Below are 24,336 nucleotides of genomic sequence, written 5' to 3' on the forward strand. Positions count from 1 at the left end.
TACCATCTGGGAGAAGGAGCTGCTGGCCATCAAAGCGGCGTTCGAGGCCTGGAGGCATCATCTGGAGGGGGCGCGGCATCAAATCGAGGTCCGGACGGACCATAAGAATCTGGAAAGCCTGCAGACCGCTCGGAATTTGAACCAACGCCAGATCCGGTGGTCTCTTTTCTTTGCGAGGTTTGACTTTCGGGTTCGGTGCATACCAAGCAAGCACAATCAAAGAGCGGATGCTCTGTCCAGGAAGCCCGAATATACCCGAGTGGAAGATAAGCTTCTGCCCAGGACAGTGATCCCCGTCGAATCTTTTGCTGCGGTACGGGAGCTGATTGATATACGGGCTCGGATCCGGGAGGCGCAGCAGCAGGAGGCGTGGGTGGCTCAGCGGAAGGAGGAGGTGGGGCCAGATTCGCCTTGGACGGTCACGGATGGACTCTTGTATTATCGTGACCGGCTCTATGTTCCGGGAGGGCCACTCAGGGACTCATCCTAAGCCAGTGTCACGATAACCCGGCAGTGGGGCATTTTGGCCTGTTCAAGACCCTGAACCTGGTCTCCCGTACCTTCTGGTGGCCCTGAGTCCGACACGACGTCCAGTCCTATGTCACCTCCTGCATCCCATGCAGGCAGGCCAAGTCAGCGACTGGGGCCCCGCCTGGATTACTGCAGCCTTTGCCAACACCCAAAAGACCCTGGGGGGCTGTGTCCATGGACTTTCTGACGGATTTACCCCCATCCTCTGGTTTCACGACGGTGTATGTGGTGGTGGACATGCTGACCAAGATGGCGCACTTCATCCCCTGTCGCGGCTTACCGTCAGCCCGCGCCACCAGTCGTATGTTTATTCAACAGGTGTTTCGGCTGCACGGCCTCCCCGATAGAGTCGTCTCCGATAGGGGGGCCCAGTTTACAGCCCACTTCTGGCAGGAGTTGATGCATGCGTTGGATATCAAGGTTTGCCTCTCGGCCGCGCATCATCCTCAAACTGACGGGGGAACCGAGAAGGTCATAGGTATCCTGGAACAGTATCTGCGCTGCTACGTCAATCTGCAGCAGAACAATTGTGTGGACTATCTGGCCATAGCTGAGTTTGCATTTAACAACTCGCAGCACACCTCCACGCAGATGACTCCGTTCTTGGCCAATGTGGGTTATCACCCCCGGTTTTTCCCCCTTTCTCCCGTGGACTCACCGGAGCCGGCAGCGAACGACTTCATGGCAGAGTTACAGGCGATCCATCGATTGGTGCGACGGCAATTGGAGAAGGCCAAGGCCGATTACAAGAGGTTTGCTGATCGGTCAAGACGGGATACGCCTCCACTATCGGTGGGGGATCGGGTCTGGCTGTCCACCAGGAACCTACCATCCACACGGCCGGTGAGGAAGTTGGATCACTGATATTTAGGACCGTTCCCAGTCGAGGCTGTCATCAATCCGGTCGCCTATCGCTTAACTCTGCCACGTTCCCTGCGCGTGCACCCAGTCTTTCATCAGTCTCTGTTGGTCCCCGAGCAACCGGCTTGTCCACTCCGCCAAGCGGAACCTCCCCCATCAGGACCTCGTGATGGAGGCAGCACCCCCGAGTACGAGGTCGCCAGCATCAGGGATTCCCGTTGGCTGAAACGTCGTTTCCAGTACCTGATCGAGTGGAAAGGTTACGGGCCGGAGGACTTCACCTGGGAAGACACGACCGCCGTTCATGCCCCTGCGTTGGTGACTGCTTTTCATGAACAATTCCCATCCCGACCGCATCCGGATCGGCAGCCCCGGGGGAAGGGCCCTGCGGTGCGGGATAGTGTTGTGATTCAGGGCCAGCCTGTGGGTTCGGCAGCCGGGTCGGATGACTCGGATGACTCAGACGAGGGGGAGGAGGAGGGTGTTGAAGACGAACTTGCTAATGATGGCTTGGAGGCTTCGCAGAGCCCCCAGCCAGGCTCCTCTGGCTTGGTGGAGACTCAGCTGCGTGAGCCCGACAGTGCAGATGAAGAGGACCCACAGCTGGCCCTGTTCAAGGACGCCCGACGCAGGAGGCAGACCAGTAGAAGCAAGCAGAGAAAGGCTGTGGGACTCCTCGGAAGGAGGCACAGGGAGGCCACGCCCTGAACTTTAATAAAGGGAGTGTTTGGGGAAGGGCTGGTTGCTGAAAGCAACCGCTCCGTTTGAGGATCAAAGTTCCGGTATCTTGTTTCATGTTTCGTTGTTTGTTTGTGTAATAAATCTTGGCAGACGTTTTCCAGCCTCAGACGCTCTCCAGCCTCTGCCGTTTGTACAGGGGTTGCCTTTCTGCAAGGCCGGTAGCAGGCTGGTACAGAACAACCTCATCCTAAGAAAGCAGAACTCATGGAAGCAGTTTCTTCCGAAAGGAATTATTAGGAGAAGCTGATGGCAGGCATAATAGACAGGATCTGAGGTTTTCCCGCTCAGATCAATAGGTTAAAAGAGCCCCAAGTTAACCTCACCCCAATAGTTCATCTGGTCACTTCGAATGGGCCAATCCCCAGGTGTTAAGTCCATTGTGGGAAAATGCTGATAGCGCCAGTCCATCTCAGGTTTGTAGCGGGGTTTGTTGGGTCTTCACATCTTCCCCTCCTAATTGGAGATAAGCCAGATGCATGGAGGCACCCTCTTTCTTCCCCCCTTTCTAGTTGACATCAAGGGAAGATACAGGGAGTGCAGAATTATTAGGCAAATGAGTATTTTGACCACATCATCCTCTTTATGCATGTTGTCTTACTCCAAGCTGTATAGGCTCGAAAGCCTACTACCAATTAAGCATATTAGGTGATGTGCATCTCTGTAATGAGAAGGGGTGTGGTCTAATGACATCAACACCCTGTATCAGGTGTGCATAATTATTAGGCAACTTCCTTTCCTTTGGCAAAATGGGTCAAAAGAAGGACTTGACAGGCTCAGAAAAGTCAAAAATAGTGAGATATCTTGCAGAGGGATGCAGCACTCTTAAAATTGCAAAGCTTCTGAAGCGTGATCATCGAACAATCAAGCGTTTCATTCAAAATAGTCAACAGGGTCGCAAGAAGCGTGTGGAGAAACCAAGGCGCAAAATAACTGCCCATGAACTGAGAAAAGTCAAGCGTGCAGCTGCCAAGATGCCACTTGCCACCAGTTTGGCCATATTTCAGAGCTGCAACATCACTGGAGTGCCCAAAAGCACAAGGTGTGCAATACTCAGAGACATGGCCAAGGTAAGAAAGGCTGAAAGACGACCACCACTAAACAAGACACACAAGCTGAAACGTCAAGACTGGGCCAAGAAATATCTCAAGACTGATTTTTCTAAGGTTTTATGGACTGATGAAATGAGAGTGAGTCTTGATGGGCCAGATGGATGGGCCCGTGGCTGGATTGGTAAAGGGCAGAGAGCTCCAGTCCGACTCAGACGCCAGCAAGGTGGAGGTGGAGTACTGGTTTGGGCTGGTATCATCAAAGATGAGCTTGTGGGGCCTTTTCGGGTTGAGGATGGAGTCAAGCTCAACTCCCAGTCCTACTGCCAGTTTCTGGAAGACACCTTCTTCAAGCAGTGGTACAGGAAGAAGTCTGCATCCTTCAAGAAAAACATGATTTTCATGCAGGACAATGCTCCATCACACGCGTCCAAGTACTCCACAGCGTGGCTGGCAAGAAAGGGTATAAAAGAAGGAAATCTAATGACATGGCCTCCTTGTTCACCTGATCTGAACCCCATTGAGAACCTGTGGTCCATCATCAAATGTGAGATTTACAAGGAGGGAAAACAGTACACCTCTCTGAACAGTGTCTGGGAGGCTGTGGTTGCTGCTGCACGCAATGTTGATGGTGAACAGATCAAAACACTGACAGAATCCATGGATGGCAGGCTTTTGAGTGTCCTTGCAAAGAAAGGTGGCTATATTGGTCACTGATTTGTTTTTGTTATGTTTTTGAATGTCAGAAATGTATATTTGTGAATGTTGAGATGTTATATTGGTTTCACTGGTAAAAATAAATAATTGAAATGGGTATATATTTGTTTTTTGTTAAGTTGCCTAATAATTATGCACAGTAATAGTCACCTGCACACACAGATATCCCCCTAAAATAGCTATAACTAAAAACAAACTAAAAACTACTTCCAAAAATATTCAGCTTTGATATTAATGAGTTTTTTGGGTTCATTGAGAACATGGTTGTTGTTCAATAATAAAATTAATCCTCAAAAATACAACTTGCCTAATAATTCTGCACTCCCTGTAGTTCAAAGAGTGTATATGCAGAGACAGTGAAAGTTACATTGTAGTGATGGAGAAAAACAAAGAAGCAACCCGCAGCATCTTCCCCCATCCCTTCCAGGAGTATGACAGAAGCCAGAAGAACAGAAAGAATAGAGTTTAGAATCAGAGTTAGGAAGAGTCGCCTTAGAAATATGGGTTCTGACACTTTGCTCGTTTTTTGTGACCATCTGTTTAAAGTGTTCCAATTGAGAATCTATGTTAATTTTTTGGGTTCATTTTATCAAGGTTGTCTTTTGTCTCCTTGTGGTTTTTCCTTGTATCTTTCTTGTGGGAGAAGATTGCTTCTTGAATCGCTTGTAATGTCGCTTGCACCTGTTTCTGAAAATTGCTAGCTTTTTCTTGTTGGATCATTGTTTCAATTGATCTCTGATACACTGGGCTTGCTGAGGCAAAGGATGGGGCTGGCGGCACTTTCTTACCAATTTTACTTAAATTTGGAATGCTCATTTTATTTCTGGAGTGAACAGTGTTGTTATATGCTACTTCAGCAAATGGCAGGAGATCAGTCCAATTGTCCTCTTGACAGTTAATAAACCATGTAAGGTATTGTTCCAAAACTGAGTTAGTTCATTCTTTCCTCCATTCGTTTGAGGATGATGACTAGAACTCAAGACCTGTTTTGTACCCAATAGGTCCAAAAAGGCTCTCCAGAACTTCGATGTGAATTGGACACCCCTGTCTGAAATTATGTGTTGGGGCACTCCATACGTTGCTAGGGTTTGGGCCGTTGGGATCTTTTGGCATGGGATGAAGGGACCTGTTTCAAGAACAAGTCAATCACGACCCAAATGACTGTATTTCCTGCGCTGTCAGGGAGCTCCACAATGAAGTCCATTGTGTCCTCTCTCCAGGGTGCTGAAAGGCTCGCTACCAGCTGCAAAAGGCCAGGTGGTTTTCCTTGCCTGTTTTTTGCTGTAGCGTTGGTAGGGCAGCTGGCCACATAACTTTCAATGTCTTTTTTCAACGATGGCCACCAAAACTGTCTCTTTACTAGGTGTAGAGTTTTTACGAACCCAACGTGTCCTAGCTTTGAGTCATGGGAGGCTTGCATAGTTCTCAGCCTTTGTGTGGCGGGAACATAGAATTTTCCACCCACCCACGCTAATCTAGCTTGCTTGGAGCAGGGGTTTTTGTTCTTTAAAAACTCATCCTTTTCTAGGGCTTGTTTGAATATTAGTGAGCATCTAATGACGTGGGTTCTTTTTAAAAAAGATTTTTATTGATTTTTTCCCATATATTCAATAGTATTTATTCAACAAACATGCTGTCTGAGTTTACATTCGCTAATACATATTTAGTTCATAATCCTTTATTCTTTCCTCTAGCCATCGATAAAATAAGTCCCAAGTTTGATAATATTTCATTTCTGCTTTTTCTTTCAGCCTCATAGTCAGTCTATCCATCTCCGCGCATTCTAATATTTTTTAAATTATTTCTTCATTTGATGGTATTTCTTCATTTTTCCAATGCTGCGGAAATATAATTCTTGCTGCTGTAAGAACAAAGTCAAATATATGCTTTGTTTATCATTCTTTTCTGGCATTATACCTAATAAAAAAAAGTTCAGGTTTAAAATCTATGTATTCTCCCAATGTTTTTTCTAGCCAAGCATGTATCTTTTTCCAATAACTCTTTGCTTAGTCACAAGTCCACTAAACATGATAATAAATACATAGAATGAAGGCTATTGCTAAGCACATTGATTTGTGCTTCTTAGATTGTAAGCAGCCCTGAGTCTTCGGAAAAGGGCGGGATATAAATGGGATAAAAAAAATGCCTGACTTACGTTTATATTTCCAACATCTACTGTATCTGACATGTTTTTGAACATTTTTGCTAGTCTTGTTGGTGCCAAATGCCATCTATAAAACATTTTATATAAATTTTCTTTGTAGGAAGTTGACATTGTCAGTTAGTAATTTTTCCCCACAATTTTTTCCCATTTTGCCATTTTTCTAATTCGCATCTATCTTGCATTTGTAAATGTGCCCATCATGATAAATTGATACCCTGGTTTTCCATTTCTTGTTTTGATTTTTGTTTTGACAGGGATGTCAAACTGCCAGCCCATGGGCCGGATGCGTCATCTGGAAGCCGCGTCCACCCCTTTGCTAGAAATGGCAAAACCGTCCCGTTAGGCTGCGCGACGTCTCATGATGTCGTGAGTTTGATAGGTCTGGTTTAGAATATCTGTATGTCCAGATTTTTTCAAAATCAACTAAATTTGGGTGTACAAATGCTTCCATTGTTGAAAGCCATCCTGGAATTTTCAGATATATTTTACATTTTATTTTTCCCATGGTGTTAATAATGCATTTCTTACATAGTGATTTTGAAAGTACTTATGAATTTTATTTTTCTCGTACCATAAGAAAGCATGTCATCCCAATTGTAAATCATGCCCCTCCAAATATAACAATCTTTTGTTTCTAAGAATTATCCATTCTTTTACCCAGGTTAATACAGATGCTTGATAATATAAAACCAACTCTGGTAAACTAAAACCTCCATTTTCCTTGGCATCTTGTAACATTTTCATCTTAATTCTAGCTTTCTTTCCTTACCAAATAAATTTCAAAATTAATGAATTTAAATCTTCAAAGAATTTTTTTCTCAGGTTTTATGGGCATTGTCTGAAATAGAAATAAAAATTTCGGTAATACTTTCATTTTGACTGTGGCAATTCTTCCTAATATTGACAATTGCAAGCTTTTCCATTTTTCCAAATCCACTTTTAATTGATTCAGTAATTTTGTATAATTATCTTCTTTTATCGTTGAACATCTTGCTGTTAAATATATTCCCGGGTATTTAACCTTTTTAACTATTTGTAGTTCTATTTTTTCTGACTTTTTTGTGTGTTTATCTGAAAGATTTTTAACTATTACTTTAATTTTTCCTCTGTTTATTTTCAGTCCTGCTTTTTCTCCATACTGTTCTATCTTTCTAATAGTTTAGGAATCATCTCCAAGGGTTCTTCTAAAATAAATACCAAATCATCTGCAAATGCTAGTAATTTTTGTTTCACCTTTTATTTCTACTCTTTTAATTTCTGTATCTTGCCTAATATTTCTGTTTAGAACTTGCAAGGTTAAAATAAATAACAATGGAGATAATGGACATCCTTGCCTTGTACCTTTTCTTATCTCAAAGTTTTCTGTATAATCTCCATTCACAGTCAATTTTCGCTGTCTTTAATATGTGTCTCTTGCAAACAAATTATATCTATGTTTAATTTCTGTAGTTTTCTAATATTTTATTTCTTTTTGATGGGGAACTCAGTCCATTTATATTCACTGAAAAAAATCCATTTTCTTTCTCCATTTCAATTACTTACATTTAGATCTTATCGATCTCGTGCTCCTCTGTTCTCTGTCTATTCCCTCACTCTCTTGATCAAGTTTCTCTTTCTGTTCTTCTGTTTGTTTAGTTGCTTCCTCAGTTGCTTCTTCTGTTTGTTTCTGATCTTTTCTCCCCTCTTGTTGATATCGTACTCCTTCATTTAAAGTTGTTTGGTTTCTTTCATCAAAGTCTTGTGCCTTCCAAACTGAGTCCAGTCAATATCTTGTATTATTCCAGTTGATTAAGATCCCTTCTGGCATTAACCATCTGAAGTTTATACCTTTTGCAATTAGCTTTGTAGTTAAGAAGTGATATTGTCTTCAGGTGTCTCTTACTCTCTTGGGTATCTGCTTTAAGACCACAATTTCTTTATTTTTTTATGCTAATGGGTCATCTCTAACTTTTCTCAGTATTTCATCTCTTGTTTTTTTCTTTCTGAATCTTTCATGAACTTCTCTACGTAGTTTATATTTCCTTGCATAGCTTGAATTCATTCGAAATATTTCATCTATTTCCATTTGTATCTCTGCTGAGTCTGCTTTCAAAGCCTCTGCCACTAAATCAATAATTACAACTGCTATGTCTTCTTCTCTGTCTTCAGGAATATGTTGAAATCTTAAATAAGTTTCCCACTTTCTCCATTTCTAAAACTGCCACCTCCCCCTCTAGGTTTTGATTTGCTTGTTCTAATTTTTCATTTTCTTGCATTAGTACTTCCATTTTTTCCAATATCATCTGATTTATTTTCCATTTTCTGAATTCTTTGTTCATTTTTCACAATCATTTGCTGATGAGCTTCAAATTGTGTCTTTATATCCAAGATTTGTTCATTTAATTTAGCAAAATTACTTTTTGTCTCTCGATAGTTTCTCTATTGATTCTTGAATTAATTTTAATGTAGTTTGCATCTCAGTTTGAGGAGTGCTTATTTTCTCACGCTGCAACATAGATCCCTGACTTCTTGGGCTCCAACAGAAGGTGCAGAGGAAGTTTTTTTTCATAAGTCTAGTGAGATTTGATGTACTCATTTTTTGAGCCAACTATCTTAGGCCAAAATCCAAACCATGAAAAGAGCCAAGTACTTTAGATCCAAATTCTCAAGGAGAAAAAAAACAAGAGAAAAAAAGGGGGAAAAAGCCAACTGTCTTAGGCTAAAATCCAACCATAAAATTGAGCCAACTACTTTAGGCTAAATCCAAATCCTCCAGTCAAATCATAAATGTAAAATTTATTTTATTTATTTTATTTTAATTCCATTTACATCCACCCTTCTCCGAAGACTCAGGGTGGCTTACAATCTAAGAATAAATCAAATGTGCTTAGCAATAGCCTTCATTCTATGTATATGCCTGATTATTATTAGGGCTTTCGCCCCCCCCCCCCAAGCGGCATTACAAAGTCAGCTTATTGCCCCCAACAATCTGGGTCCTCATTTTACCTACCTCGGAAGGATGGAAGGCTGAGTCAACCTTGAGCCTGGTGGGATGCGAACCTGCAATAATTGCAAGCAGCTGGTGTTACTTAAGGAGGCATTAGCCCACTGCTCCACCAAGGCTCTTTAAAATGCCCACTGTCTCCAAATAATTCCTATTTTGGTTATATCCAAAGTCAAGAGATATAAAGAGTCTTTTCTCATGCAAAGTCATATAAAGGCACTTTGTTTAGACCCGGTGTTGTTTCAAGGTCAAACACTTTTTAAGTTCTTTTATTATTTGGTATTAGTGTAGTATCTCCTTTCACCACTAGATGTTCTCATACACTGTATTGTCTATATCCGGCTTTAAAAACATTTTTACAAAGTTTTTTTTAAAGTTCTTCGTAAGTTATTTAACCTAGAAATTAAATCTAAACTTTTTTCCCACGTCCTGGAGGTTAAGCAGTCTTTCTTTAAGTTAATCTAAGTTCCATTTTTAGGTATTCTTTTATATTCCTTAAATTCCTTCCCTTCTTGAAATTACTTGCTGTTTTTAAGTCTCTTCTCCCCTAGTCCTTCGGGGGTCTTTACTTCGTAGATTTTTACCAATCAGGGGATCAGTATTTCTGTGTCCATAAGGAAAATGAATAAAAAACAGGCTCACCCAGTTTCAGCATGCTGTTGACAGCTGTTTGGTGGAGCGCCGCAGCTCCTTGTTTTTTCCCCCGGCTAACAATGACTTGGGCTGCATGTGCTTACCAAGCAGCCTTTTTTCCATCCTTTAGAAAGATTTCTTCAGTCCATCTGGACTGACCACCATCTGTTCCAGACTACCAAAGCTTCTCTTCTTCTTTGTTGCCCCTCCAAGGCAGCTTTCCAACCCCTTGGGGTTGCTGGACTGAATGAACTCGGGCTAAGAAGCCAGGGCCCTGATTCCTTCTACCTGTCTTGTCATGGCATCAGACCGGAAGACCCAGTGGCGTAGGGTTCTTTGCATGTGATCTGGTGATCACTGGGGCTGCTAATTGCAGGGTTGGCAATAGCAGATTGACTACATCTGCTTTGGTGCTGTTATATTGTGGCAATCTGGACAGAGAGCCAGCTAGGAAGTTCTTCCCTCTTCCCCTGGAAAATAATGGAGAGTGAAATTGAAGTGGTGGAAGTGCTGAGCTGATCGCGCTTGTTTGGGTGACAACTTCTTAGGCGCTTTAGGGCCTTGTGGTCAGTCCATACTTGGAAACGGATTTTGTTCCCTTCCAGGAAGTGTCTCCAGGTGAGGAGAACCCAGCGCACTGCATAAGCTTCCCTCTCCCAGACTGCCCAATGTTGTTTGGTCCCTGACAATTTCTTAGAGATGAAGGCGCAGGGTTGTAGTTGCCCCTGTTCATTCTTTTGCAGTAAAACTGTTCCCACAACCTCATTGCTTGCATCAGCTTGGATTTTAAACTCCCTCTCTGGGTCAGAGTGTTTCAGAATTGGCTCTTTAATTTTTTGAATGTCCCTTGGCATTCCATAGTCCATTTCAGGGGTTGGCTGGGTTTCGGTTTATCATCCCCCTTGGTTTTTAACAGGTTGGTGATAGGTAAGGCAATCTGGGCAAAAGAGGGAATGAATTGTTGGTAGTTGCTTTCTGGTGTGGGGGGCCACCCATTCTAGGAATGCACGCATTTCTCCAGGTCCATCTCCACTCCCTCATGGGAGATCCGGTAGCCCAGATAGTCAATTTTTTCTCTCTGGAATTCACATTTTGACAGCTTGGCATAAAATAGCTGCCCAGAGTTTATTTAGAACTGCTCTAACCAATTTCACATGTTCTGCTTTTGTTTCAGTGTAAATTACACCAAAACTACTTTATACAGTTGTACGTAGAGCACCTCATTGATCAATTGCATGTACACTGCTGGGGCCCCTGGCAAGCCAAAAGGGAGCACTTTAAATTGGAAACCGCCAAGGAGGAAGTTAAAAGCAGTTTTCCACTCATCCCCTTCCTTAATTCTTACTCTATAATATGCCTTCACAAGTCTAGTTTGGGGGGGGGGAATTCCCTTTTGACAAATGGGCCAACATGTCTTTCATGAGGGGCAGGGGATACATATTTTCCACACACACAGCATTCAAACTTCTATAATCCAGGCAGAGACAAAGAGATCCATCCTTCTTCTCCCTGAACACCACAGGTGCGGCTACCCGGGGTCTGGCCAGTTGTATGAATCCTCAGGCCAGACTTTTATCAATGAACTGATGTAACTCACTTAATTTCCTGGGGGTCATTGAGTATGATTTTGGATTTGGTAGTTTCGCCCCAGGGATGAATTTGATGGCACAGTCTGTGGGTCTGTGGGGAGGCAGTTCATCTGAGCTCCATTCACTGAAAACCTCAGCTAGATCCCAATATTCTCTAGGTATGGCCTGCCTAATTTCGTCACTTAAGGTGGCTATTTCACAGGGCCTCTTGTTTTCTGCCTGGCATAGTTCATTCGGCAGGGGTTTCTTCTAGGAAATTAAAAGCATCCCATTCTCCAGTCTACCAATGGGTTCCATTTTTTCAGCCATGCTAACCTCAAGGGGCCATTCCATTCCAAGGGCCACAATGAAGGTTAAAGTCTCTGAGTGGTCCCCTATGGCAGAGGTCCCCAAACCTTTGGGCACCAGGGACCGATTCCATGGAGAGAGATTTTTCCATGGACCGGAGGGGGCTTGATTTTGTGTGTTGCCTGCATCCCGTGGATGGGGCTTTGCTTGTTTGTGCAGACCAATTGCTGGCATGCCACGGCCCGATACCAGTCAACGGACTGGGGGTTGGGGACTCCTGCCCCATGGTTATCCCCAGGGGTTCAGTAGCTAATATGGCCAGGACATGCCCTGCAATGGATCCATCAAGTTGACAGAATGAGATGGGGCTTTTTAGTCTCCTTACCTGGACCCCTAGTTCCCCAACCAGGGCTGGGCTAACCAGGTATCTGGTGCACCCCGAGTATAAAAGAACAGTCAGGGTTACTTTTCCTTCTCTGCCCAGGATTAACAGGTCTATGGGAAAATTTTCTGATATGTATATAGTTACCTTTTACTACAGGGAGGGCAGAGCCAAGATGGTGGAGAGGCAGCAAAGGCTGTAAAGAGCTCCTCCAAAAGTAAAGGTTTTATTTTATTTTACTTTATTTTTATTTTAACTTTTTAACCTCTTTTAATATTGTATTTTAACCTACCTCTTTTAAACTTTTTAAACCCATTTTTAACCCATTTCAACTTTTTAAACCATAGTTTTAAACTTATTTTTAAACCTGTTTTAACAAACCTGAATGGGGAAAAGAAGGAAGAGACAGCACTCTGCAGCAGAAGGTATATCCAAGCCTTTGAAGCAGCAGAAAATGGAGGATTATATTGCAAACAGACAGTCTGCTCCAGTAAGTAACTCATTCGCAGGAACCTTATCAGATAAAGTTAATTTATGTGACTCATTGGAATGGGACTTACAGGCCGAAGTGGAGAGCAGACGGCGTGTGGAGTTGTCTTCCTCCCTCTTGGAGAATGGCTCCCCTCCTTGGAATCTGGCAACAGCCTCTTTTACACAGGAGGGAGATGTAGCAAATTTGAAGGGGGAAAATATGACAGACTTCCTCTCTAGACAATGTTTGCTTACAGCCCAAACTGTAAACTCAATATATAATCTCTTGTCAATTGTCATGGATAAGGTTGATTGTCTGAAAGAGTCTTTTGCAGAGTTTGTTAGGAGCCACCCAAATACTGTGGAAGGACTTGGGAGGATAACCATGGACAGACATGGGATGGCTAACTCAGAAGGTGAAAGTAGAGAAGGACCTTGTTCTCCTCCCAAAAATTTGAACACCTACAGAGAAAACACTCAATCAGGCAAAGGTCTAAGAGATGACCAATATAACTACAGTCTGCAAACTAACCAGGTTACTTTGCAAATTTATGACAAGAGAGTAAACAGAGGGCGTTGGAGCAATAGAAAAGCTATTAGGCTGTCCCTGAGCCAGCTGCTCCGCTGTGAATCCACTCTGATAGATCTACTACATGTAGAGTGGCTGCCAGCAAGAACACAATGTATGAGAATTCTCCTATCATTCAAGCAGCCCACAATTCCCTCCATGCTCTTCAGAATGAAGCCCTTTCTGAGCTTTTTCTCTATATTTCCAATAAGGGTCTTTTGCTCAGAAAAAGTGTGCCCACTCCTGGAACAGCGTCACCAAGAGGGAACTGTCGCTTTAAATCTAGGCTGCAACAGCCCTCACACTACTAAGCCTGAGGCTGCTGCAACTGAACTGACCCTGAGAAAGCAAAGAAGCAATATACGAACTGTGTTACCCACAGCTGCAGGAACTGCTGAGGATGTGCCAGAGGAAATGTTGATTGACCTATTCAGTGCATTGCCAGAACCTGAGCAAGTTAACATCATTCAAAGATTGGACGACCTAAAAGAGGCACTGATAACAACCCAATCTACAGCAAAGCCTCTATTTAATTTGGATCCACTAAACACGCAACCTTGTGACAAGATATTTAATCAACAATCTGCCTTTACCTCAACAGTAAAAAAAGGTGTTGTCACACAGGCTGAGAGTGGAGTAACTGCACTGACTGACCCAGCCTCTGAGAAACAACTGAAAGACAAAGGGCTTCATCACACAGTGCCCCCTAAGCTGACAAACACTAAGGACATAATCCAGCTTCCATCCTCATTTGATTTAGAAGTTCCCACAACATCTCTCCACAAGATGAACCCTCAGCCATGCCCCTCCAGAAATGGACATAAATCTATATTTATTGACTTAAGCCAGAGTACCTGCTCTTTGGAAAAAAAATCATTCTTGGAGCAAGAGCAGAGGCACACTGGCAACCGAGATATAGAGGAGCAACAACAAGTTCTGCAATCCACGAGGAGAAATATCGAACCTCACAACAACTGTGTTTATATGGGAAGCTTAGATGATATTGACCCAGCTCCATTGTCAAGTTGACATCTGGCATTTCCACCAACTAGCCAATTAACCAAGTCAGACCACGTTGCTTCTGAGAACCCCATACAATTGATGACCTGGAACATAGCTGGCTGGAAAAGGATGGTTGATAGTGGACTAATGAGCTTTCTTTCTAGATTTGACGTAATAGCCTTTCAAGAAACCTGGCTAACCGAAGTGGATGAACCAGTACAATTGCCAGGCTTTCAGGGATGGGCCTCCCCAGCCCTAAAAACAAAGAACAAAGGGAGACCCTCTGGTGGGCTATGCATTCTTATAAAGGAAGAGTTGCAATGGCAGGGAGAGAAATTATATAATGAAGATAAGTATCCGTACTTTCTAGCTGTCAAATTTGAATATGACCAGTTTGAGTTAATATTGGTAAATGTGTACATTCCTCCAAGCACATCCCAGCACTATAATTTTGAATATTGGATGGGCTTGGAAGTTATCTTAGAAGATTTATCTATATTGTACCCTCAGTCCATAGTGGTATTATTAGGAGATCTGAATGCTAGACTGGGTCCCTCTCTGTATGAGCTTGCCCAGAAGAAGGGAATCCCAGGGGAGTTCTTTGATAACCATCCTCAGTGGCTCTCAAGAGACTGTAAAAGTAATGCCGCTGGCCTGCTCCTAGTCTCCTTAATTTTTAAGGGTAATCTCCAAATTTTGGGAGGTAAGGACAAGAATTATACATACCCTTATACATACCACTCAGCCAATTCAAGTAGTGTACTGGATCTCTTTTGTGTGTCTAGAGATAAGGCTGACCTCTTCTCAGAGGTCACAGTACACCTTAGCGACAATAGCGACCATCAGCCTGTAAGTGTGACATTGCGAGGCCGCTCAGATTTAAGACCATATAACATGGCTGACAGATGGCTCACCAAAAAGGTAGAGGTGACCCAAAATAAAAGGTTAATTTGGGCCAAAGTTGATACTAAGGCAATATTAGAATGCCTTAAAACAGAGAATGCTACTAAGTGGGCTAGAACAATACAGTCATCTACTACTGACTGGATGTCAGCCTTCAATGCATTCTCCAATCTGTGTAACATACTGAAGAAACACCTAACAGCTAAACCTACTACAAAAAGAGCCCAAGTGGGTAGACCTCGCTGGTTTGATCCTGATTGCCAGCGACAGAAAAAGAAATTGAAGGCAGCCATGAGGCTTGCCCAGAGGAATCCTACTGCCCATATGCAAGCTAAGATGCTGCACACAAGAAGGGAATATAAAAAAACTATAACATTAAAGAAAAAACGTTTTGCCATTTCAATCTGGTCAGAACTTGAGTTGGCTGCCAGAAGTCATAATTCAGTATTATTTTGGCACTCAGTAGCAGGTATTCTGAAGGAACGGAGATTTGCATTTGACATACCAATCTCTGCTGCGGACTGGGAGAATTATTATCAGTGCTTGTTTGCCCCCACCGAACCGGTAAAGAAATTATTTTTAAACAGTGATTTGGTAAATCCGAGAACCCTCCCCCCTTGGCCACCAGTTTCAGAAAAGGAGATACAGTCCATCATTAAAAGCTTAAAGAGCAATAAAGCCCCAGGCGAGGATTTTTTACCAGCAGAATTATTTAAGAAATTTCCCAACTGGTGGGGCCCTGTATTAGCAGGTCTTTTTACACACATAAATAACACCTGCCATATACCAGACGGGTGGAAGATGGCAATAGTTGTCCCTATATATAAAAAAGGGAATAAAAAGGATCCTAGTAATTATAGGCCCATCAGCCTGATTGACATTGTAGCAAAAATATATGCTAGGTACCTTTTGAACAGAATTGAAATCTGGGTAGAGGAAAACAACATCCTCACAGAAGAACAAGCAGGTTTTAGACAGAACAGATCTACTATTGATAACTGCTTTGTTTTGAACCATCTAATTGCCAAATATGCCTATAAGAGGAGACCCCTGTTTGCTGCTTTTATAGACCTTACAGCAGCATTTGATATGGTAAATAGAGACGTACTATGGAGTAAATTGACATCTCTTAAAATAGAACCCAGACTTCTGGCTTTGATTAAAGCCCTTTACACAAGTACCTGTTTGAGGGTGCGGTATGGGGTTAATGGGGCCCTGACCAATAGGATTCACACAAATAAAGGGATAAGGCAAGGGTGTATCCTGGCCCCATTATTATTTAATTTATACATCAATGATTTGCCAGGGTTAATGAAGGATACCATGGTACACATGCCGATGATCCTAAATACTTACTGTAACAGCTTGCTTTATGCTGATGATATGATTTTATTATCATACTCACAAGTAGGATTACGTAGGCTATTAAGAAGATTCAGCTCTTATTGCCAGGATAACTCCCTAATTATTAGCAAATCCAAATCGAAAATAATGGTGTTTGGAAGAAACCATCAGAGACATAAGTGGCAATTAGACGGTGAACCAATTGAACAGGTTAATACCTTTGTATATTTGGGAGTAACTTTTTCCAAGACTGGATCTTGGGCCTGCCATCATCAACGAAGTACATTTAGAGCAAAAGCCCGTTTGAATTTATTGCTCAAACTAAAGAATCATAGTTACCCAGGGTCCCTAGCTCCACTACTCAAAGTTTAGAAGGCTAAGGTTACGACAATGCTCTTGTATGGAGCAGAAATTTGGGGTCTTTATTCAACCACAGCTTTAGAACGAACACAGTCCCAGCATCTGAGATGCATTTTGGGTGTAGATCCAAGAACATCTGCTGCAGCAGTTAGAGCTGAATTGGGAATTCATACAATTCAGGCATTATCTAAAATTAGAGCTTATAACTACTGGTGCAAAGTTAATGAAATGGAGACTGATAGACTTCCCAAATTATGCCTACTAGAGCAAATAAAACTACAATCACAAATTTCCTGGATCACCAAACTAACAAATTTTGTAAGAAGTTGTGGCCTTCCTGTTTCTTGCGTAACAGGAGAACAATCTAAAAAAAGAGTTGCCCAAAGAATTAAGGATATAGAAGCACAAACTGATATAGCTATCCTTAGTAAGGTGGGTAACTTGAAATGGCTGAGTAAATACAAATGTACTTTTCAAGTGGACAGTTATTTGAAGTCACAACTCCCAAAACATTTTAGGGAGATATTTACGAGAGCAAGATTTGAACAGCTTGACACAATGGTCAGATATGGGAGATTTCATGCTATACCGTACAATGAGCGTCTCTGCATTTGCGGAGCGGCAGAGGTAGAGGACCTGGCTCACATCCTATTTGACTGTTGTTTGTATAAGAGGGTGAGAGACAGGTATCTTGGTCTATATACCAAACGAATGACCCATTGGGATCCCCATATCATATTTAAATAAGAGAGTCATATCACTTTTAAAGTTGTACTTTTAAAGTTGTCAATTCTTTGGATAGTTGTTGCTTATATTCCTCTGTCTCAATAGTAATATCTTCCAATTTTGTTATATTCTGAAGTGTAAATTCTTGTGTAAAGTCTGGGTTTCAATTTGTGACTTAAGGTTGGCATGTAAATTATTAAATCTGGAGATAGACATCTCAGTGACTCTGTAAATTGTTTCAAGTATAAGGTTATAGTCAAGCAAGGTTTGTGGCTGATCCTTCTCCATTTTGTAATAATTATAAATAGTTCTTGGTGGAGGCTATTTTTCAAACAAAAATCAGTAACCTGAGTCCACCTCCACAAGTCTAAGCCAAATTCATCTCCAGCTGTTTCAGGTTTTTCTCTTAATGCCAAGGTCAGTCCAAAATGTAAGCAAGCTTGTTTGCCAATAGTATTCACTAGATATCACCAGAATACTTCAGAACCTTTTCAGACAGTATCTTTTTATGTATGTATGTATGTCCCCTTTTTTAGACTAATAAGTAGAATAGTCCATTTCTGTAAATATAGGAACTTTGGGCCAAAAGTAGAAAGGCAGTAAGTCCAGTAAATCAGTATAATTTAATACAAGGCTTTTTCTTTTCTCTCCCAATGTAGACAATGGCCGCTCTTAAGAAGGGTGGGGAGGAAAAAATCCCTTCCCTCTCTCCTCGCAAGGGGAAGCAAATTCGAGAAGCTTTGGCAGGGAAAGTAGACAATTAGGAAAACAAGAAGGCAATTCTCACCCAGTTTTCAAGTGCTTTCAAGTGCTTTGTTGTGCTTTTGGCTTCAGCAGGAAACGGCTAAATGATGGGCCATGGGAGTGGCTGATACTTTCTTCTTCAGTTTGGAGAGTAGCTCCAAGCCGATGGGAGGGCCGCCGCCCTTCTACTGCCGACTGGAGAGACCTCTCCCCCGCTCATCGCCCCTCCAGGGTAACTTTCAACCCCTTTACAGGGGCCCCCCGATGAAGAAATCCAAGCGACATGAGGAACAATTCCCTCGTGTGTCTGGGAGCACCGATATTCCAGAACTGGAAGCCTCATTAAGCTCATTCTTGTATAGTTGTTGTAGTTTTGCCACCTCTTTTTAATCTCTTCTTCCTCTGTTAGGTCCCTGCCCTTCTGGTCCTTTATCATGCCCATCTTTGCATGAAACGTTCCCTTCATATCTCCAATTTTCTTAAAGAGATCTCTGGTCCTCCCTATTCTATTGTTTTCTTCTATTTTTTTGCATTGTTCATTTAAGAAGGCATTCTTATCTCTTCTAGCTATTCTCTGGAATTCTACATTCAATTAGGTGTATCTTTCCCCCTTGCCTTTCGCTTCCCTCCTTTCCTCAGCTATTTGTAAAGCTTCCTCAGACAGCCATTTTGCTTTCTTGTATTTCTCTTTCTTTGGGATGGTTTTAGTTGCTACCTCTTGTACAATATTGCGTACCTCCGTCCATAATTCTCCAGGCATTCTGTATATCATATCTAATTCCTTAAGTCTATTTGTCACCTCTGCTGTGTATTCATCAGGGATATGATTTAGTTCATATCTGAGTGGCCTAATGCTTTTGCCTACTTTCTTCAATTTAAGCCTAAATTTTGCAATGAGAAACCAGCACTACTAAGTACAGAATTATTGTATTCCACCTCTGCAAATGGTAGAAGCTCATGATCTGAGCCACAGTCAGCTGACTCAGGAATTCTGGGAGTTGAAGTCTGTGAGTCATAAAAGAGCCGAGGTTGCCTACCCCTGATCTAGGCAAACAGAAGTCACACAATGGCCAGAGAATATTTCCTCTGCATACCAAAGCTAAGAGGGATAAGCAAAGCACAAGCAAGCAGCAGTTACAGAGCTTCATGAAAACTTTCCACAATCTCCTCCTGAATGATTCTTTCCTCCCCCCACAAGTGCCCATCTCTCCCCCTTCCCCCCCCCTTTGCATGGCAGCAAGCAGCATGCTGGCTGACATTTGTCCCCCTTAACAGGGCTATTGCCACATAACCCAAAAAGAAAGGACATGCAGGTAAACATAGGTAAACTAGGCAATACATGGCCAAAGAAAAGATAGGTCCACACTCAGGGTTTGTTAGGGTAATTTTCTGTGTAATGTTTGGAGTAGTTTAGGAGCATGAACATGTTCAGGATTTGCCCACTCAGATTGCAAAGGGGGAAAGTGTTTCCATGCAACTAGGTACTGCACCTTCCCTCCATGTTTCCTTGAATCTAATATTTCTTTAACTTCAAAAAGCTGCTCTCCATCAATGAAAATGGGTACAGGTAGGGTGACAGATGCAGGACCAAGAGGTGACACAGTTTCGGGTTTCAATAAGCTACAATGAAATACCGGGTGAATACATTTAAGGCTGAAGGACCCTCTGCACATTCTCCTGCAACGACATCACTCCTACAGCCATACCACTGGTGTCTGCTTGGATGACAAATGGGGAATTAATGTCAGGGTGTTTGAGTACGGGGCTCAGCAGCAAACAACTGCTTGAGCTTTTTGAATACTGCTTGGCATTCCATTGACCAAGGGGTTGGCTGGGTTTGGGCTTATTTTTTTAAAATTCCATTTATATCCCACCCTTCTCCGAAGACTCAGGGCGGCTTACAATCTAAGCACAAATCAATGTGCTTAGCAATAGCCTTCATTCTATGTATATACCTGCTTATTAGGGCTTTTGCCCCCCCCAAGCGGCATTATTACAAAGTCAGCTTATTGCCCCCAACAATCTGGGTCCTCATTTTACCTACCTCGGAAGGATGGAAGGCTGAGTCAATCTTGAGCCTGGTGGGATGCGAATCTGCACTAATTGCAGGCAGCAGGCAGTTTGACCCTTAGTCTTCAAAAAATTAGTAATGGGCAATGCAATCTTAGCAAAGGAGGGAATAAACTGCCAATAGAAGTTGGCAAAACCCAGGAAACTCTGTAATTGCTTCCTAGTGCTGGGATACCTATTTTAACATAGTTTGCACCTTTTCAGGATCCATCTCTATCCCTTCATGGGAATTGCAATACCCCAAATAGTCAATTTTGTCTTGGTGGAATTCACACTTGGGCAGTTTAGCATATAGCTTACCTGCTCTGAGTTTTTTCAGGACTGGATGCATTAGTTTTGCGTTTTCCTCCATAGTTTATGTGTATATCAAAATGTCATCTAAGTAGACCAAAATCCCTTTGTACAGATGTTCATGTAGTACTTCATTGATCAACTGCATGAAAAGCCCTCTGTAACCCAAAGAGGAGCACTCAGAACTGGAAACAAACCAAAGGGCAGTTAAAGGCAGTTTTCCATTCATCACCCTTCTTGATGTGGACGTTGTAATATGCTTCTCTCAGATCTAGTTTAGAAAAAATCCTTCCTTTAGCCAAGTGCGCTAGCATGTCTTTCATCAGAGGCAGAGGATAAACATGGTCCACACTCACAGAGGATAAACATTGTCCACACAGAAGCAAACAGTCCTGTCCTTCTCCATGAACAACAGTGGGGCTGCCATGGTCTAGCTCAGGGGTCAGCAACCTGAAACAGTGAAAGAACCACTCGGAACCGGTTCCCTCACAAAAGGAAAAACTGGGAGCCGCAAAAAATGTGTGTGCATGTGTGTACATGCGTAGAACAGGGTTTGACTGAAGAGTGGAGCCAAAGCGAGATATGCACCAACTTGCATATTTGAATTGATTAGTTGAACTTTTTTAGTCCCACTTTTTTTTTTTTTTTGGACTGCACATGGCAGAGGACTGGGAGCCGCAGGAGACGGCTGAAAGAGCCGCATGTGGCTCCAGAGCCACGGGTTGCAGACCTGTGGTCTAGCTGGTTGGATAAATCCGTGTTTCAAATTCTTGTCAATAAAGGCGCGAAGCATGTCTAGCTCACATGGGGCCATTGAGTAGATCTTAGGCTTGGGGAGGTTTGCTTCAGGGAGGATTTCTATGCTGCAGTCCATGGGGCAATGTGATGGCCCCATTCACTAAATGCCTCCCTTAAGTCCCAGTATTCCTTTAGAATCTTTTCCTCCCCTTTTGGGCACTCCTGCACAACAGTATCCAATTTCCTCTTTACCATGGCATTTTGTTTCTTAGGGGTTGGAGTCGCTTTCCTTTTTTCCCTGAGTTTGGGTCTGATTTTTAGGAGCCCCCTCCTCCAATTCACATGAGGGTTCCACTTATGAAGCCATGTAAGTAAGCATTCCGGACACCATTATAAAACTCAAAGTCTCTGTGTGGCTCCCTATTCCCATTTCCACCAGCTTAGTCACAAAATGGGCTGGGCCTTCCCCTGCCACTGATCCATGCAGTTGGCAAAAAGCTATGGGGATCTTAAGTCTTCTTAGTCCCAATTTTTTCGCCACCTCTGGACTGATTACACACCTGGTACACCCTGAGTCCAATATGGCCTTAGGTGCCTCATGAGGGCACCACTAGCTCACCGGGATGATCACAAGGATTACTTGTTGACTTACCAGGGGGTTGTCATCAGAGTTGGTGTCACTCTCCTCTGGAGAGGTTGAAGTTCCCAGACTCCCCCCATGGCCAGGAGGGGCAAATTCAATGACCTCTACTCCCTCTAATGCTGTTTCGTGGAATTGTGGCGGCTTCTCAGCCTTCCTTCCACTGGTGGTTACAGGCTTCAGGCTTGGTTTGGTGGAGTGGCATTTTGCGGCCTCCTTCCCAGACTTGAAACTTGCTGTGCACCACAACCTAGGTCCTGGACCCCCTTTTGAAGCCTTTAGGACTTCTTTACAAGTATGGGTAGGGGTGAAGATTTGCTCCAACCATGGCTACCTCTGGTGAAATCAATCTCCACTTAACCTGCCAGCACATACCGGTGCTGTAAGGGGGGCTGTGAGATGCAGGTGTGGTAGACTTCATGGTTGAGGCTATCGGGATCAGGATCTCTTCAGGCCATGTGGCTAGCCAGCCCATCAACCCTCAGAACTCTTGGATGTACATGGCCACTGACCTCCACTCTTGAGTGATGGTCTTCATACAGGCCCTTGTGTTCTGCCAGTGGGTCTTGAATTGTTGGCGTTTGCCCTAAAATGGCTTTAGTCCCACAACTGGGGAGCATTGTCATTGTGGAGGGAAACCATCCATTCGGCAGCTGTACCCTCCAGCACCATGGTCACATGTCTTACTCGGGCTGTCTCCATCCCCACTTCAGTCCCATACTCCTGAATGTAGTTCCAAATTTGTGCCAGGAAGAATCCCAATTGCTCGGAGTCTCCCTCATATATCACCCCCAAGGCTGGAGCCTTTGAAACCGAGTGTCTCTGAAGAGCAACCCCAGCAGGTGGAGGGACTTGTGCTGCAGCAACTGCTGCTGGTGGCACCGCTTGCATTTGTCCAGGTGGGATAGGCACAGCTCCCACTGTTGTAGCTCAGTCTATGGCTTGGTTCAGGGTGACCCAAGAAACCAGGCTAGTCATTTGTGTGAGGGTTTCCTGGGTTCTTTGACTCTCCATCACCTCTTGTATCAGGAATAGGGCTTGGTTTAACATGGCCTCCTCCAGGGTATCCTCAAGGGGGGGGTGTCTTCCACCTTCCCCATGCCCAGCGACCATCTGACATGTTTCTTGTTGTGGTTCAGCTCCCCCTGCCATTCCGCCTGAACTCCAGCATGGTGCGGTCAAGGTGGGGAGCCTGCCGCAACTCCAGGGTCCTCCAGCTCGCTCCCAGGGTTTGACATTTAATGCTCAGTCCCCACGGTAGATTGATGTCTCCAGGTTGACCATTAAAGCAGATCTTGCCTAATGTCAGGGTTGCCTCCGTTCAATCCCTAGGAAAGAAAACTCCTTTGCTCCATAGCATTAGAGAAAAGGTACTTTTACTAGGAAAGAACTGAATACAGCAAATGTGAGGCAAGATCTTCACGGTGCTTCTCATTATTTTTAAAAAATATTTACAACAAACATACAAGTTAAACATTGTTACAATGATAGAAAATGGAGCACTATATAAATAAATTTCTTATTTATTGTAATACTGATTACCAAAGTATTTGCTATAGTTGAAAACTTTTAAAAGTTTAAATTTGTGATTAAAATTTATTGGAAAGATTATATTCCGAAAAGGGGAAACACCAGGTAATTATCACAGTACTAAAAAAAGGATGTGCTGTTCCATTTCTGATTTTTAAATTGTTTAATTTTTATTTTTCACAATATTTATGCCAAGTTGCAAACATGTCTTGGTTATTTTTGGATAAGGAGTTTAAGTATTATTTTATTCATTATTTCTATGTAAAAGTTTCTACTATTAAGGAACTAAAAGACTGGTTAAATTTTGGATTTATTTTTACCTTTTTTTAAAAAATGTATTGCTTTACAATTAAGAACACCAAAAAAAGAAAAAGAAAAAAAGAGCAAAACACAAAAGAAGTAGTAATGTTGATATTATCAAAAAGAAAAAAACATAAACAGTTTTTAACAAAAAAAGAACATTTTATGTGTTCTTTTTTTTTCTTTGACAATGGATTTATTTTTATTCTTAAGCAAATTTATAGCAAATAGCTTTTAATTGGAAGGAACTGATAAGTACGTATTTATCATCATTATCTAAACAAACATTAATCTTGCAGTCTGATGCAGCATTTTTACTGGCTTTTATATTCTTCCAGAGGAGTATTTGATGCATCTCTCAAAATGGCTGGATTCTATGGTCTATATACCTGGCTGACTCATACCATTTTTGGAATAAACATTGTCTTCATACCCTCAGGTGAGAACAAAAAAAAAGTTGAATGTTTGTGTTTATGTTAATATCTAATGATCATGCTCCATTTTGGCAAGTGTTGACATTTTATCAGAACTTTAGTGTAATATTCAGTACTGAATCCTACACCATACAAAATATATAAATCCTTTCATTAAGCCGATTAACAGAATAACAGAATTGGAATGGACTTGGAGCTCAAGCAGGAAACTCTATATTGATTGGATGAAATCTGAATCCAGCCAAGGATAGGTAACATTCACCTTTCATGTGCTTAACTT

The 24,336-nt window shown here is 42.6% G+C and overlaps 1 protein-coding gene across 1 annotated transcript in view; it reads left to right on the forward strand.

Moving 5' to 3' along the window:
- Window positions 1-24,336, forward strand: part of TMEM245 (transmembrane protein 245) — a 121,268-nt gene that overhangs the window by 90,588 nt on the left and 6,344 nt on the right. The window contains exon 14 of the mRNA XM_083377083.1: window positions 23,961-24,061. Within this exon, the coding sequence (XP_083233209.1) occupies window positions 23,961-24,061 (101 nt within the window). The remainder of the gene's footprint in view (window positions 1-23,960; window positions 24,062-24,336) is intronic.

The sequence above is a fragment of the Vipera ursinii genome (assembly GCF_947247035.1).
Source record: "Vipera ursinii genome assembly, chromosome: Z".
In the NCBI taxonomy this organism is placed as follows: Eukaryota; Metazoa; Chordata; class Lepidosauria; order Squamata; family Viperidae; genus Vipera; species Vipera ursinii.